The 17784-nt window shown below is 39.8% G+C and overlaps 2 protein-coding genes across 19 annotated transcripts in view; one reads left to right on the forward strand and one right to left on the reverse strand.

Annotated features, from left to right (window-relative positions):
- Positions 1 to 6627, forward strand: part of DNAI3 (dynein axonemal intermediate chain 3) — a 28054-nt gene extending 21427 nt beyond the window's left edge. For 2 of the 17 annotated variants that reach the window (XM_014883706.2, XM_088169912.1), the window contains 8 exons: positions 446 to 533; positions 1212 to 1342; positions 2576 to 2639; positions 3002 to 3132; positions 3791 to 3995; positions 4369 to 4460; positions 5696 to 5829; positions 6397 to 6627. In XM_014883706.2, coding sequence (XP_014739192.2) covers positions 446 to 533; positions 1212 to 1342; positions 2576 to 2639; positions 3002 to 3132; positions 3791 to 3995; positions 4369 to 4460; positions 5696 to 5829; positions 6397 to 6403 — 852 coding nt within the window. In that variant the 3' untranslated portion in view covers positions 6404 to 6627. Of the gene's footprint in view, positions 1 to 445; positions 534 to 1211; positions 1343 to 2575; positions 2640 to 3001; positions 3133 to 3790; positions 3996 to 4368; positions 4461 to 5695 lie in introns of all 17 variants that reach the window. The other 15 variants (XM_088169906.1, XM_088169910.1, XM_088169907.1 and 12 more) reach the window with 13 other exon arrangements.
- A 3638-nt stretch (positions 6628 to 10265) lies between these two features.
- Positions 10266 to 17784, reverse strand: part of SYDE2 (synapse defective Rho GTPase homolog 2) — a 39080-nt gene continuing 31561 nt past the window's right edge. For both annotated transcript variants that reach the window (XM_088169905.1, XM_014883152.2), the window contains exons 5-7: positions 15877 to 16058; positions 14822 to 15053; positions 10266 to 12705 (exon numbers count right to left, since the gene is read on the reverse strand). In XM_088169905.1, coding sequence (XP_088026031.1) covers positions 12203 to 12705; positions 14822 to 15053; positions 15877 to 16058 — 917 coding nt within the window. In that variant the 3' untranslated portion in view covers positions 10266 to 12202. The remainder of the gene's footprint in view (positions 12706 to 14821; positions 15054 to 15876; positions 16059 to 17784) is intronic.

Here is a 17784-nt window from a genome sequence, read left to right on the forward strand (position 1 = left end):
AGTGGATCCCAAATGGTGGAACATGGTCATGGTCAGCAGAACCATAATTACTAGCAAACCAACGTTCAGTCTCATGAAAAGGGTCATAGCAGTTTGTGAAAAAAAGTGAGGCTGAAAACAATGTTAGGTAAGAAAAAGAAATTATAATTTTAGGCATGCTGATCTATGCTGCTCAGAATACCTGCAGCTGACACAGTTTTTGAACAAGCATGACCACTGGAGTTGGGTTGTTTGGGCTTTTTTTGCTAGAAAAAAAGCAAAATTCTTACAGGAATAGAGGTAACAAAGAGCATTTTCTCCATGCTTGTATGGGAGGCAGCAAATACTGTTTGTGGAGTATTACAAATACACTGCAAAGATCTGTTCCATTACAGCAGAAAGTCATTTAGATTTTACCTCAAAGATCTGACAAAATGGTTTAGCAAATGCACTTCTTTCTGAACAGATAAATCTGCGTGAAAGGGATAACAACACAGAGTATGGTCCCACCAGAATGAGTTTAAAGGAACTGCAGTATCGGTACAAACGCTCAGGTAATATTTTTATTACACTTTACATGGGGAAAATGTTTTAAATAAGCTTATATTTCAGTATATACATAATAAAAGCCGAGCAACAAAATACTGTATAGCTAAACACATCTGGAGAAAAAGATTTCTTAAGTATAGTGGTATTCAGTGTGTGAACTACACGTACTGACTACAAAGAGATGTACATGTAAAAATCCAAACTGAGCAATTCCATATACACAGTGACTCTACCCAGTTTCACTTAAAACCCCATGCAAATCCTTCACCCAATCTCTTTATCCCTGAAACAATATGCCCTTTTCAGCCATTACAGAAGACTATTTTTAGAAACATAATCCATTCCCTGGAGCAGAGATGTGACCTCCTGCTTGTGGCAGCTGTGGGTGATGTGTAAGGGCAGCTCTCATGGAGACACTGGTGCTGTGCAAAACTGGCAAAGAACAGGATGGTGCTTCCCTAAATATTGCCTGGGTATAAGAAGCACTGACTTCAGAGATGCAGCAACAGGGAGGTTCCACCAGGAAACAGTAAACCTACAGAACTGCTTCTTTACTTGGCAGCCTTTCCTCATATCTTTTCTTGAAATGCCCCTTACCCACAAATTACCTTTACAAGACAAAGGATTTTCTTGGTCTAATAAATTCCAGTGAGTAACAGAAAGATGTAACTGCTGTTTCCCAGGGAAGGCAAAATCTCTGAGTGCTTTAAGAGCACCCATCAAAGAGAGCCCATATACAGAGATGAGTACATCTTCAAGCAAAAATCTTGAAGTACTGGAGAATATATCCACAGACTTTTTTGTTGGAAATGAAGTAAGTGAAAATAATGTATTACCAATTAAAATATTAATCCAAGATATCTGAAAGACTGAACAGTTAAATAACAGAGTTTTGACAAATGTATGGACTTGCATATTTTCTTCAGGTGCAACTAAAGAGATCTCTCTGAACATGCTACCTTTTACTTCCACTTTAATACTTTTAGCTATATGCTTAAAAAATAATAAACCTCCAATATTTGGTATACCATGAACCCTTACTTCAAGAGCAGAATTAGAAGACATTTCCAAAATATTTTAAGCCTAGCCACCTATTAGGAACCAAAGAGTATTTTCTTATTCCAGAACATAAGATTAGTAATTTTTTTGTGTCTTCCCACATATCATGTGAAAACAGTTTACCCCCCCGACTTAATTTCACTTTAGGAAATCCCAACTATCATAGCCCACTACCTAAATTCATGGATCTTTCCCAGTTCAGAGTTCATACGGAAATAAAAAATAGGCTTCTAGCTACCTTTTTGCTTCCAGCCACCTTTTCCCCATATACATATGTCATGGCAAGTAAAGCTGTTTTGACAACACATAACTGAAAAACAGTGATGCAAAACTTTACTGTGTTTTCATTCATTGGCTGCAAATTCAGATTTTAATTTACTCAGATCATATTTAATGATGGTGATGTCTTTCCCTGATCTTAAAAATGGAGAGCTGGGCATGGTTAAGGGATAAGGGGGTTTTACTTTGTTATTTTATAAGGATGCTTATTGGTGCACCACTTTGCCAAGGTGGGATGCACTGCAAGGCACAAAATAGATTATGTATACAATTTATAGACCTTACAAATCAGCTTATCTAACATGGGTGCCCCAGTGGGAGGCCTGGATGAATGGTGTGATATTCCCACATCTGAGGAATTCCCCCCTGGAAGGGACAAAGCTCTAGTTTAGGACATGTTCTAGAGAGGACCTTGGTTTCCCAAGTTAATGTAAGGTTTTCTGGCCTCCTACTATGTGGCCTTTAGGATGTTTGGTCTCTTGGCCTAAGAGAATACTAGAACTGTGCTAAGTTATTAGACTTAAGAAATAACAAGTATGCATGCTGAGAATACTGAGGATACATAAAAGGTATATAAAAGAAAAGGTAAAAAATCATCTTGGCATCAATGGTTAAAATTAAGAAAAGTCCAAGCTTAAAAACAAGTCACTTTGAAATAAGCCACCAAGCTCTAACTTTAGCATTTGCTTGATTTTTTTTGGCATTACAGGATGGAGAAGTTGTTTATTCTAACTGGCAAATGAAAATTGATACTAATTCAGCAAAACCAGTTAGTAAGTTCAAGTTTCTCAATATCTGTTTAAGCCTTAATATATCACTAACTTTAAAATATTTGTGTCTATACTCTGTCTTCTTAAGGTTCTTGCTCATAGCTCTAATTGTCTTTCTCACTGATAACACCTAGATTTAACAGTACACCCTCAAAAGTACAAGCACTTTAGCTGGCATGACAAAATAGCACAAAGATATGGGCACAAATAATGGAAATAACTAATTTGTGGCAAATCCAATTCCTGTACCTTGTGAGCAAAATTAAAAGAGGCTGATAACTTCCAGGCCTGTGGTAGGTCCTGCACTCTTGTTTCCTGATCCCTAAGGCACTAAGTAACAAGCAACTGCCTTTTTCCTCCATTAGGTCAGAAGCACTCCCAGAAATATGCTCTCCACACCGAAGCTATCAACACTCTCCAGCAATCTCCATTTTTTAAAGACATCTTCCTAAGCATTGGAGGCCAGAAGTTTGCCATTTGGAAAGAAGGAGTTACAGTAAGTTACTTTAACACAGCTGCAACATTTGTGATAGGTATCTAAGACAGGACTACAACAGGCTCAGAGACTATATTTTCAGAAATGTGTAATTTATGAAGCTTCATATTTTAGCAACTAAACAGATATAAAAGAAGCTTTCCATCTTCTTCACATCAGAAAACTATTTTAGATACAGCTTAGCAAACTTACCTTTTACAGAAAAAGGGAAGTGACTTTCTTAAATTCCAACCTTGCAAAAAGCACAGCTTACCAACTATTCATTTCTCCTGCTAGGGAAATGTATGGTGAGCAAATCTGAAGGATTTGTATTTTAGGACAAGGTTTTTTAATCATGTGAAGACAAAGAAATGTGGGGTTTTTTTAAGTTTGTCTCATGCAGGAATCCAGGTTAGCTGCACCTGACAAAATCTCCAGACCACAGGTTTTAACAGCAGACAGATTATCTGAAGAGACTGGAAGTGAGATTCCAGGTTTTTTTGCTTCCCCATCCTTTTTATCTGCAGCAGGTAGTAGGAATTCTGCCATTGATGTAATTTTTGTAATGAGATCATTTAAACTGTAAGCATTTTCCAAAGACAAGAGATCTGAAGTAGTGAATTGATAGTACTGTTTGATTGTCAGATCTATCTTTTATTTGTTTTCCAAAAAAATTAAGAATGGACCAATCCTTCAGTCAAGCTGCTCTGCAGGAAGATACACTGCAGGACAATGGTCCTTAACAAGACCAGGAGTTTTCTTCATTGGCAGAGACAATGGAAATATAGATATTTGGGACTTAATGAAGAAAACTCATGAGCCATCTCATTTCCAGACCATCTCCAAATCAATCATCACTTTCATCAGCCCCTCCAGTGCCTCAGGTGTGTGGATGGTGATTGAACTTTATTCTGCTACCCTGTTTCCAAAATGGGTACACAAATCATATTACAAATCATCTTATATAAGTACATACTTCCACAAATATACATACAAAAATGGATAAGTGTACTACCATGGCATAAAAGCAACTAAAAATATTTCATTTTCTAAAAGTCTGTTAAAAGAAAAACTTTAAAGGGATTACTAAAATAACAGAGCAATAAGGTTGCTTTTTTTGCATCAGTGAATAATAAACTAAAACTACCAGGAAAAAAAAAAAAAGAAAGAACCCTCTGTAGCTCGTCTTTGGGTGGAGGGTCACGTTGCTGTTGGAATTTGGATTGTTTATACATTTTTTTGTCAAATATCTTTCAGCAGAGCAGCATTTTCTGGCTGTTTCTGACAATCTTGGAGTTCTGCATATTTTGGAAATCTGTCAAACACTATGTCACCCTTTGAGTAATGAGGTTGGTAAGAATTTTTATTAAATCTCTTTGACACTTTATCCTGAAAACTCCAACATAGAAACAAATCTCCTTAGACAAAAATGCCTTCAAATGATGGCAATTAATTTGAAATCAGTATAGCCATGTTCTCCAAAGATCACCTGTAGCCAAGCTGGTTTTGTACAGAGCTTAGGTAAGAGTCAACTGAAGCAAATCTCAGTGACATTTGCAGAATTCCACTGTTCCAACCTGGCTACATGAAAATACAATTAAGAAGTCAGCGTTTTTTGCCACATCCATAAAATGACACCTTTCATGCAGTAAAACAATGCTTTAGAGTGCATAGTAGTGTATCTATACTGAATTCCTTTTTCTTTATACCTCCTTGTCCACATTTGTGTTGATTTTTTTTCCTTCAAATTTGGTAATTCAGTTTACATGTCTTCGTATCTGGTTCTAGTTCAGTGAAAGCACATTTTGAAAAGTGTTACTAACATTCCCACTCATTCACGCTCTTGAAATAAGAACTGTCTGTACCAAAAGGCCATGGGAACAATGCAAGCAGTTTTAATTTCTCTTTTTTTCTACATAGTTTTCAGTTTTTCTTTTCCTCCACCTCCCAGCCAAAGATTGAGCTAGTGTGTCAGTCTAGCAGTCTTGCCTGCTGCAAAGTCTGTTACTCTAACATCAAAAAAACATCTTCCCATTCTATTGCAGTTTTATGTTTATGTAGGCACTTAGTTTATAAACATCCCATAAAGGTTTGCCATGCACAGAGCTGCAGTGGGTAGCAGTAAAACATCACATCAGCAGCTTCATTTTAGTAAAAATTACTTCTCCAAAGCAAGGCAGGAGCTAACTTAAATAATATGAGGAAACAATTGCTTCTGCACAGATTACCTGTGGTTTGGAACTAAACTCTTTAGGGTGCAGAATTACCAACCAAGGATCAGTCACTAATATTTAGATTACATTCATTGTAACGGAAGTATTCACTGTGAAATACTAGGCTGTTGAAGAGACTAATAAAAGCTAAAACACAGAATCCCAGATAAATAAATGAAAAGTATCGTAGCTGATGGTTTCTTTATGCCTGAAGTTGGTCACATCTTTATATTATTTTGCTGCAAACTACTGGGATAAATAGAAATATTTATATTTCCAATTTAGATAAAATATTAATACGATTCAGAGCATCAGCAAGAGAGCTGTGTCTCTGAGCATGTAATGACCCTTGTTTGTCACTGTGTTTACAGCATGCCAATGTACTTGATTACTTCAAAAGAGAAGTCAAATATCTGAACTACTGTGAACAGGAGTTTAAAGAGTATCAAAAGTTTCAAGCCAAAACAGAATTGAAATCGAACTGGAGACAGAGAGAGAGAAAACAGTATGTTATACCTGGAATTAAGAAAATTTTCTATGTTTCTTTGTATCTTTAAAGTGCATCTGTATTGCTAGACAGGATTTTCCACATTATTCTCAAAAAATCAGGATGGACATAATCGGAATTGTTTAGCAGCTCTTTACTTCATATTTATAGTTCTTAAGAATGGAAAAGAAGTTCCAGCTCATTTCTTGGTCAAATGAACCCCCTGCAAGAGCATTAGAACCTATGGACATTTAATAACTATAAATTTGCTTTTCATTTTACACCAGTTCAAAAAGTTACATTTTGTCATCTTCCCTATAAACATTGCTCCTTCAAGTAAGAATAGATTCCAGCCTTCCATTCCTTAATCACATAAGAATATTGCTGATCCGTTCTTTGGTAAATGGTTTAATAATACTAAATAACTAAACTGTCATTTCTTTGGTTGATTGATGTAGCCCATGGTGATGCCTACTTTCATTAATTTGTGATACCACTGACACAAGCCACTGGAAAACACTGGGGTCACATACAGGTTTCAAAGCTTAACAGGGCATTATTGCCTGATATGTGTTTTTCCTTCAGCATATGACTACAGAAAACAAAAGAAGAGATGGAGGATCAAGAAAATGCACATTATACTGTGTTTCTGGAGCTGGAGAAGCAGATAGTAATGGAATTAGAGACAAGAAATACTTTCCTCATTGGATGATTAGAGCCCATTATCACCTTTAGAACCAGCAAGCTTCTTATTGAAAGACCTCTATTTCAGCAGAACATGTTTAGATTTGGAAATAAAGAATCTTGCAGCAAGAGGTTATTGTTTCATTAACCTTATCTATTTGCTTGCTCACAGGGTGGTTAAAGAACAATTGATTTGGACCCAGTTTCCCCACTATTTTTCCTTAATACAGTTATAATATAAATTCTCTTTAAATAATAGTTTTCAAAGCTCTGACTCTAAACCACTTTTACTTGCTATCATCAGTTTACAAGTTATTGTTACTTAATCCTGGCAAGCACTTACAAACAGGAAAACCAAGTCCATTAAAATATATTGTTCCCTCAAAGAAATCAGTATTATTTAGGACAAACAGCTTTTAGTAAGCTCACTGTAGCTGTGCATTTATGTCAAAAGACAATTATCCCTGAGAGAGATCAAATGGTGTTGTACAGAAGTTTTAATATTTACCAGTGTAAATAAGTAACAGCTCATGAATATTAATGCCCACTCTCCATCCAGAGAGGACTCTTTGGTAAGTGGTTCTGCTGCTACTGGGTTTCAATAGCCTGATCTGACACCATGTAACTGAGCAGAGCCTGCCAGGCAGAAATTAAATCTATCAGAGGAGAACAGATTAAACTCTATATGGGTGAGTTCACTCTTTCCATGACTCACCAAAGTGTTTGAGGGTCACAGACTCCTGTCAAACAAATGTCCATGTGGTCACAGTAGACACTAAAGCACAAAAGACAACTGACACACAAGGGATTTGCAGAGAGGATCTTCATCTGACAAGCAATAGCCAGCCCCAGTGCTCTGCTTCATCAGAATAAAGAACAGCCAAAGAGAAAACAGGATCAGTGTGAGGCTCTGCGTCCCAAAATAAACACTGCTAATTGGGGTTAGGCAGTGTTAAAGACATGTCCCTTCAATTTTCTACAGCCAGGATCTCCCTGTCATGTACTTTTAGCACTTTGATCGAACTTTGGTCAGATTTAAAGGACTTGGTTTGGAAGATGGTGTCTTGTTTACTACTTTGAAGTTTAAATATTATAGCAATATGCCTTGTCCTTCATGTTGAACTACTTCTAAATTAAAACCAAGGAAAATTCAACAAGCATGTCCCTAGCACCTGCAGCACAGTGTTTGCAGTCAGAGTGCAAACAGGAAGAGAACTCTGCTCCTCTGCTAAATCAATATTTAACCAACAGCCTGCTCTACACAGATATGTAAATATCATACAACCGACTAATTAAAAAGCTCACCTATTATCAGGCTTGGACTTCATTAGTACACCACCTCAGAGCATCTTCCACAGATCTCTTTTGATTAACAAGTCTGCAAACTACAAATAAATGTCAGTCATATTGTCATGGCTTATCTGGAAAGCCCAGCCAAGCCCCTCCACTGCAGCTGTCACTACTCCCCAGAAGAGGCAGCAGCCTCAATGGGACCCTTGTTCCCCACCACAAAGGCACTCTTAAGAGTTTTGATTAAGAAAATACTCCAAAAGACCGAGGGATTTCAGGTGGGTTTTCCTAACAGCACAGCCAAAGGGGCAGCAGATCAGGATTCTGCTTATCAGCTCCACTCCCTCCCTAGAGCAAAGTAGTTTGGGGAGCTGCAGGAATGCCCCAACTGAAAGGGAGTAATCTTCCTGAGAGACATTTTCCTCCTCATCTCTGTTCCCAAGTAACACAAGAGACATGAGATTATTCATCCCATCAGGATCCTTTCATCTGTCCAATACAGATGTGCAAATACCTGTAGGGTCAGCTTTGCATCATCTCACGTCGGGCCCTTCCAATTTTACCCTGAGGATATTAAGACACATTACACAGGTTTTCCTGCTTGGTTCTAAGAGACAAGCAGAATGAAAACAGTAAATTCATTATGTAGGATGACATTTTAAAGCAAACATGTAATAGTTACATGGCAGTGCAACATCAGTCCCCCACACACCCCGAATAATTTCAGCTTGTGTTAGCTCCAGAATATGAGACAACAGTTTCCCATATCAAAATACACTCACTGTCAAGAATCCCAGTATCCTCATCCTATCCCTTGGGAAGGGGATGAAGGTGAAGGGGTTAAGATTTAACAGTGGAAATAGGATGTGTGTCTCTGGCTTAGCAGATTTATAGATTTACTTTGTAAAAATCCTGCATATCTGTTGGGGATATTTCCCTCTATTTCTAGAACATGTCTGAATAGCTGCAGATCCATTTCTTGTCGGGTGCATTAACAAACATACACGTAAGTTACACATTTGGGAAGGACAGATGTAAAAACCTGAAGTTTCTGAGCACGTAGGTCCCCAATGGCTTAAGCCAGCCTGAGGTCATGCCAACCCCACACCATCCCTATCCACCTCATGCATGCTCCTGTAATAAGCACTTTGGGAAACTAAAAGGGGGAGAAGCCAAAAGGTGGATCAGCCACAGAGCACCAGCAGCTTGGAATGTGGAAAATCCTATTTAAACAAACAGGAAAGGATTAAAATTCTACAAATGGGCCTAGTCCACTCCTAAATCCACCCAAGTGTATCATATCCCTAACACTTGGCAGCAAAGAATGGCACAGCCCTACCTCTGCATTTCTGCTTTTCCCTGGGGACTACAAACAATTCTTGGTTGTAACCCAGCCCTGCACATGGCCATCACTGGCTTGTGCTTGGGTAAAACCATTTAATGCGATTTTGGTGCAAGCCTTGGAACTGCCTCTGTAAAAGCACCCACACCCATTTTCTTTACCTGGGAAGGAGAGGTCACACCTGAAGGAAGTCCACAGACTCCAAGGACAATTTGTTCTCTGCAGTTAACCTCTTCCATTTCCTGGTGAGCAGGAGCTGCTCCTGATGCCAAAGGAGTCTCACCAAGCAGAGCACAGCACAGGTCAGCACAGCAAAGTGGCCACAGAGTTTGGAGGGGCCCTGCCCTGCAACCACACACAGCCAGAGGCTGCCCTTCTGTGTAAAAACCGTAATTACTGCTTTGGTAGAAGCAGGTTGTTTTAATCTCCCAATTTAGTGCTTCTAGATTAAGGTAATTCCCATAGTAATCCTGTTCCTTAAGAATCTGTAACAATCACAAAAAGAATGCAACTTGATCAGATTACACAACTAACTGTATGAAATACAACAGCATCATATATATATCCCTTATATATATATATAAGGGATAACATAACAAAAATACCACTTGGGAAATGTCTCATTAAAGGAGGATTTCTAAGCTACAAAACATGTTTTCCAAATTGTTATAACTAAATTACCCAGAAATGTTTGAGTAATACAATATAATAATGTATTTTAATTACCCCATGATATTAACATGAATACAATTTATCAAGTCACTAATTTCAACTGCTGTAATATTAAAGTTGACAGAGCAGTGCACTGCTGCCCCAAATTTATTTTAAATTTTATTCCTGGAGAAAAAGCTTACATGCATTCAAGAGGTGACCACTTACATCATCTGGATTATTACAGGCAATGAAAGATTAATAAATGAAAAATGTTTGCATTTAAATTTAAAGAGTGCTAATGGAATAGTGATTTATTTTTAATTATCTAACTCAAACATTGGGTAAATCTAGACATGACAACAGAACAAAACATCTGAAAAGCTAGATGTCTTTAAGGAATTAATTCATGTGTGCAGCCAGTGTAAATGGATGACATCAGCTTAGACAGGTTTAAATAATCATGAGCTAGGCAAAGACAGAGAGATTTTGTTCTTAATTCAAATTTTATTTAGAATTTAAATTTATAGTTTAAAAAGTATGCACATTCTGTAGGTATAAAAGTTTAAAAAAATACATCGATTTATTGATAAATGCTTCAGGTTAAATTTACATTTTCATTCATATCATCATATTGCAATAATTGTTTTGCATCTTTTAACACTTATAAAAATAAATTAATGAGATTGAATAACCCATTGGAACCATGCTAAAATAATTGCTTAGAAAAGAGGGGTGAAGTTTATCATAGCAATTCTTAATTCCTTGCTACTGTAAATAAATAACTCTTCAATTAAGCAGTATAAGGAAGTACAGGTTAGCAGAAAAGCACTTACCCACAGGGTGAATGGAAAGCTGTGGTGGGATGTCAAAAATCGTACCAAAAAGATGTAGAATTTATTTCTACCCTGCCAGCTGACAGCAACTGACCTCTCAAAACACCAAAACCTTCTCAGCCTCACCTGCCCAAATTCCCCGTTCCTTGGGGGTGTGTATGTGACCTGTAGAGGACAAGCAATGATCCTCTATCTCCTTTTGGTTAGAAGGATTATCAAAATATCTGTATACAATCTGGTAGCTATTTTTCACTGAATCAAGAATGTGTTTCCTTAACATGAAATGTTTAATGGCTCACAATAAAGGACCAGAGATAAAAGAGGCTCTGAGCAGATGGTGATGGCTCAATCTAGTAAGGTCACAGTGAACTGCAATCCCACCCAAACTCCTCAGGAGTAATACCACTCCACCCATTCAGCTGCATGTGACAACTCTGGTTTCCATTTTTGGGAGGGTAATTTAAAAAAAAACAAACAAAAACTGGCTTTGTGCTGAACTTGCATCTCCAGAGCCACAACCCTTTACAGAGGGCTCAAACACATCTAACTATCAGCAGCAGCCAAGTGTACCACAACAAGAATACATGAACTCTGGAAAGAAAAAAAAAAAAACGTATCAAAACCTCAAGAATAAAGTAACAGGTTATAAAGGAAAAACAAAAAATATTTTTTGAGAAGTAAATACCTTCCAGACCTTCTTTATATGTGAAAAAACCCATGGAGGAAGAAACAAACAACGAAGAAAAAAAAAAAAAAAACAAACAGAAAGGGTGGTGTGAGTGTGTGAGAGTTAATAGTCAACACCTGCAAACCGCTGTTCCTGCAATACACAAGGTCATTTACATTAATCATTCACCCTACCTTCTCTCTGGCCCTGTTTCTGTGCATAAATCAAATGCTGTGTTACCCAAAGGGTAACCTTGTCCTGGCATCACTGAACATGTCTTCTTAGAAAAGGGAACATTTCATAATTCTGAGACCTTTCTTTTCAAAGATGGCTACAGACACATGCACATTTATACATAGATATATACAAACAAGGTTAGAAAAATATTTATTTTTGCTTGCTTAAATAATTACTGAAAAGTGTTAATACAGTAATACGTTAATATTTGTACAATTAAAACTTTATATATAAATATTATATAAAGCATTTTTCATAGCAGCCATTGCATATATAGTGAAACAAGTCTATCTGAAGTCCCTGCTGCACAACTCAGGCCAAGCAGCATTCATCCTCTTCTGAGAGGAACATCTGTACCGGAGCCAGGAGTTCAGGAATGAGGAATCCTGCTGCCACTGACAGCAGAGATGTTGCTTTATCTTCTATCAGGTACTGCCCAGGCCACCTAAGTGCACAGTGTTTTTAGGGAGAAATGCCACTATGTGGAATCACATCACAGTCTAAACTTGTCTCCAACACAAATCAGGGCAATGCCTTCTAACAGAAAGGCAGAAACATTACGGAATGGCTTCAAATGTGCTACCACCAGATGGGCCATGGCCTTACCACGAGGTGTTCCTCACACAGCTAGGGAAGCCCAACAAGGGGCATGGAGGCACGGGGAGATGTCATGCAGGACAGGATTTAATAACTCATATTTAGTTTGTTTTTATTGAGTTCCCTTTCCAGGTTTCCTATGAGAGTATCAATACTTTCCTGCAGGTCCTTGAGGTGTGCTCTGTGATCCACGGCAGAGTCTATAGCTGGCACTGTCAGGTAGCTCCCCAGGGGATGCTCTCCAGGCCTGGGCTGCGGGTGGCCGGCGGGCGCGTCCAACTCCTCGGCCTTGCTGCTGTCATCCCCGCTCTCCGTGTCCTCCGAAGGGACATCATCATAGTCTGCCTCAGCCAGGCAGTCTCTGGGGTTTAGGAAGTAGTTCTCCCCACAGCTGCTCCAGTCCCCAGCGTAGCGGTTGCTCGAGGGGCTGTCCAGACCTGCTGGCCTTGGTCTGAGCACCCCCGACATCTCGGTCCCGCTCAGGTTCAGCATCTGAGGTCTCTGCCTCTTGGGTCTCAGATAATTCAAGGAGGATGAGTGCTCAGGAAACACATTCAGATGTGCTGGCTCTTTGGCAGGCGAGTGATGAACTAGAAGAGAGAAGTTAAACTAGTCAGAACTGAATCCATGCTGCAACAGAAAAATCCATGACAGATGCCCACTGTCCTCCCTCAGTGTCCCACTAAGAGCATGCACAGACACATGGAATCTTACAGCCAACATATTGCACATTTTTTGCCACTCTTTGATATAAAATAATTTGGAAAAACTACTCTAAAATCTCAATTTTGAAGATTCACTCTAGAGTGAAATTGCAGCAGACAAACCTTTCTAAAAGTAGAAACTCCCAGAACAACAATTAATTCACTGTAAGAGTTAATCACCATCCAGCTCTGGGTCAAAGAAAAGCAAACAGTTCAGCTCACACACTGTCCAGGCTAAGGAGTAACAGAAAGCAGGCACAGCAGAAGAGGTTAAAACACAACAAAACCACCACCACTGAGAAATATCTGGAGAAGCTGACAACTGAGCTGAGTTCTCGTGCTTCTCCCCTGCCCTAATGTTCTGTGCTATTAAAGAAGCTCACTTCTCACCTGCAGTAATTTTCCTGTGCAGCCACAAGCAGATGTACACTCACACGGGTTTGCTGGCAGTGTTACCCGAGCTCACAACTGCACAGCAAAAGTTACTAACAGGCTCCTCTGCTCTTACCCACTGCCTAAGGCAAACAGCACAGCTCTCCTCACTGACCTGTGCCTAGTAAGTACCTGAGCCACAAAACTTCTGGTTATATACAGACCATTGCTTCTTGTAATGAGCAGCAGAGACTTCCTATTCCCATTGCCCACTGAAAAGGCAGTGCTCACAAAGCCATGCAGTTCACCATCTGACCCTCTCCTTGTTAGACTCCCCACACACAAGAGCAAGGATTCAGTCCTGAAATGTACCCAATCCTTCTCCTTCTGGATCCACATTACAGGTCTCTCCAGGGGATTTTACTTTAATGTCTTGCACAGTAATATGCAATAACTTTCACTGCTTCCCCCCCCCACCTTACTGCAACAAAACCCCTTCTGTTTAGACTGTGCTCCATTAGGATGGAGGGCCATGGGTTAACAATAACTTGCCAGTGTTATACGGTCTAACCAAACAAGGACTGTTTGTTTTCAGTTGGAAATATACGGAAATTGAAGTATTGCACAACACGTTGGTTATCAAGCTGTCTCAAACTACAGATGATTAAATATAAGGGATCAGACTGTGATCCTTCCATTCAGTCCAAGTGTGCTGTTTACACTGTGTGGTGCTCACCTACTCAATTCCCTGCATTTGTGTTTTACCTCCCTTTTAACACAACATCCTGCAAAGCTCTTGCAAGCCAAGGGATAGGACTCGGCTTTTTCTTCTAAGTGAAGGAAAACTCCACTACTTACCCTACTCCTACCCTCTTAGAGTGATACACACTCCTATGGGCAGAGCTACATCCACTTGGTTTTGTAGTCCAGAGTAGCCATGCCACAACCCATCCCCAGGGTTTCAAGATTAGTTTCTGCACAGTATTTGCTACCCAAACAGCTCTTGGTCTCCTTCCACCTACATGCCCCATCTCTCCTGCACAGACTCACTCATCTGACTGAAAGCTTCTTCTCATTTTTGGTGATCAGCAGCTTTGGAGCTGCCCACCTGCAGCTGACAAGTGAGCAGCAGCAGCATCAGTCACCTTAAACCCATCATGGAGCAACAACATTTTTCCTAATGCAAAGCTCTGCAAAAACAAGTAGAAGTTGCAGAGCTCTTCCTCTAAGGATGTCTTCAAATTCTGACAAATTACAAGGGTGGAAATAAACTAACACCATCAGGTCAAAGCTGGAGAGCAGGAAAAAAAAATCTCCAACCTCTCTATTTCAGATGTGGAATCAGTGGGTTTGTGTTTTCTAGTGTCTTTACTCACATAAAGTCTTCATTATTTCTTACATTACACTCAAACTGCCATCTGGCAAGATAGCAATTAAACCAACAAACCTTCCATTTAGCAAAGTGCCCAAATAGAAACTGTCATAATTTAGATTATTAGGTGATACCATAGTACCTCCTATTTTAAGAATTCTGATGCTGCTCAGTCATTCAGTGAATTAATGTACAGTGTCACACAGTGCAAACAGCAATGGTTTGACTTTTTTTCCTTGATCAGATTCATGCAAGTACCTGGCCACAACTGAAGTAAGTAATGAAGAACCTCTATGTGCTTTTTGAAGTCCAGGGCACTAGCAAGCTCTTCTGAGTCTGTGAAGACTCTGTTGTTATGGTTGGTGGTCTCCTGCCTCTGGCTCAGTAACACAGGGCCAAAACACACAGCTAAATTCTGGCACGTCATCTTATTTACTTCGTGGTAAGAAGCCACCAGTTTCAGGTGATCCAACAGCATCTTCAGGGTAGCCTAAAGAAACAAAATACTGCTCAGGAAACCAAACACTAGACAACAGTGGTGCTGGTCACAGCTCTAGAGGGAAAAGATCAAGGGTGATAGCCCTGGTTTTACTAACAATACCTGCCAACAGAACATCCAAATGCTGAATTAGAAAAGCTGTATTTGACTATGACAGAGCAGACCAATTAAGACAGACTTTCTGGTAAAACTGTTTCTTATCTGAACTCAGTTTCACACGGATGAGTTTTCTCACGGTAAAAAGGAAGGGAGGAGAGGCTGCAAAAGCAGTACAGATAATCCAGGTACATTAGAAAATAAAGAAACCCTCAATATGATGTCAGCATCTGAACAAGCTTCCAGGTAATTCCAGATACTGTGCAGGCCCCTCACTCCCTCCAAAAGGGACTGTGGTTTGCTGCATAGGAATTTGGCAGGTAACACTGCTTAGCATGGGAAGCAAAGGCTTTATTTCACATTCTTAAGAAAGAGGAATGGATTTGCCCAGGTAATTACATCATACAGATCAGAGAACTCCGAAGTGGGGCAGGAATATACACAGGAATAATCATTTATCTAATCATGTAAAAGTAGAGATCACAGCCTTTCATTCAATTTTAAAGAAACACTATAAAACGAAAACTAGAGTAAATCCAGCAATGCAGACCCTCCAATTCATTACAGCATGGAATTATTTTCAAATATGTGCAGCATCACAAATCCAAGTGAACCACTTGATCTGATAAATGGTTCTGAGACATTTGATATCCAGTATGAAAATGTTCCTTTGGTTTCTAAAGCTTGTGATTTACTTGACCATGCTAACACTACTCACCTTCTCAACATCTGGCAGGCAATCCAGAAGGGCTGCTGTGTGCTCAGAGTCACTTGGGTCATTCTCACAACCGTTTGCTGTCATTTTCAAGGGATTTTTCACCATGGCATCCAACACTGCTTCATAGAGCTGCTTGGTTATCAGGGGAGAGGGCAGCTCTCGCAGATAATCCTTTAGGACACCTAATGAGACACAACAGCTACCTTTAAAAAGCTGCAGATTCACTTTGCAGCAATTTCTGGGAGCATTAAAGCACATGAATTTCACCCATTCCATAAGGAAATCCTCTGTGTCAGTGACCAACCTTGCACTCAGGAGCAAGGGATGTGAGGACACCACCAAAAGGGCACAGCAGGAAGGGGCTGGGGCACAGGGGCTGCTGCATGTGCAGCAATGGGGACACTGGGCACCAGGGAAACATCTCTCCAAGTTTCCCTTGATGAGGGTGAGGAGAAGCATGGAAAGGACTGAGAGCAGTCCACCTCCCATCCAAAGAAAGGAGCTCCTACAAACACTGAAGTCCAGCTTGATGACCCCTCCTCTTTTATGTAAGCCTGTCAGTTAATTTTTTTGTTCTGTTTATTTTCAGCTACAAAATTATGAGCAAACACCCCAGTGCCCATGGCATGTACAGCAAAGCACATGGTGTCTTCTCACCTAGCCAAGCACAAAGCAAACATGTCCTCATGAGAGAGAGCCCCCAGCTCCCTGCTGTCCCTGCAGCCCCAGCACAGCACTCGCTCCCGCTGGGACAGATGTGATTCACACCCACAGGAGACACTGCCTAAAATGCCCAGGCACCAAGCCCTCCCTGCTGCAGAGAAATGTACACCATTTCTGAAGCTGGGGATGTGCTGGGGAGAGGGTGTTTCCAGGGACTACAACAAGCAGGCAAACACCTGATTAACACCTATTCCTTCCAAAGAGGAATTGAGCTTTGCATTCTTGTAAGCTGGCTTTGGAACCTGGCTGATATTTCATTTTGAGAGGGGTTTCAGTGACTGGAAGAATAATAATGAAAAAAACCAAATTGTTAAGGCTTCTAACAGCAGCCTCTGGAAAGGACATACCAGGATGTTATGCAGGAGCAATATCCAATACGACCTACAAAAAATTAAAGGAAACAAGGCTGCTTCCCAACAGTTTTCATTTTCCTTAAAAAATTGCTGTCTGTGCCACAAATATCTACTAATTTTAGCAGGATCACAACTGCATTTAAATACTTTGTTAGGAGGAAATACTGGATTAAAATAAACTGTTTAAAAGCAGGTACTGTAGTTAACAAAGAAGCCTGTCCTCCAAATAGGTAAAGTTGGAAAGGCAGAAGACTTTTTTTTAGCAGGCACTCCTCACAACCTTTGTAAAATCTCACATCACAGCAATTACCATCACACTGTGCTATTTAACAAAGCAAGAGTTTTCATTAACTCAAGTCTGTGTAACCGAGCTGTACAATGAACTGCAGAGCATGGGCTTTGTTCCGAAGTAGTTTCTAAAAAAGTACAGGGAATAGAAGTTAACATTTTGCCCTTGACATGCAGAATGCTTGTAAGACTTGTCTTCTGCCTGTATAACTATTTTCATTTCCAAAGAATCCTGCACTTGCAGCAGGAAGCACACCTGCACTACCTGAGGCAGCAGTGCCCTGGTCCTGAGCTGCAGCACGGGGCAGCCAGACCAAACCATCCCTGCAGACACCACACGGCCTCAGGAGCTCACTCTGTGCCTAAAATGGGAACAGCCCCTCAGCAACACAAAATATGCAAACAACCATTTTTTTTCCTGAAAAAGTATTTCCTCTGGTGGTTTGGTGGGATTTTTTGTTTGCTTTCAAAAGAATATACACTTTTGGTACTTCTCCACTTAAGTGGCTCATTTTTATTTAGTAACTTACTCATATTCCTCCCT

Source organism: Sturnus vulgaris, chromosome 9, assembly GCF_052056855.1.
Source record: "Sturnus vulgaris isolate bStuVul1 chromosome 9, bStuVul1.hap1, whole genome shotgun sequence".
NCBI lineage: Eukaryota > Metazoa > Chordata > Aves > Passeriformes > Sturnidae > Sturnus > Sturnus vulgaris.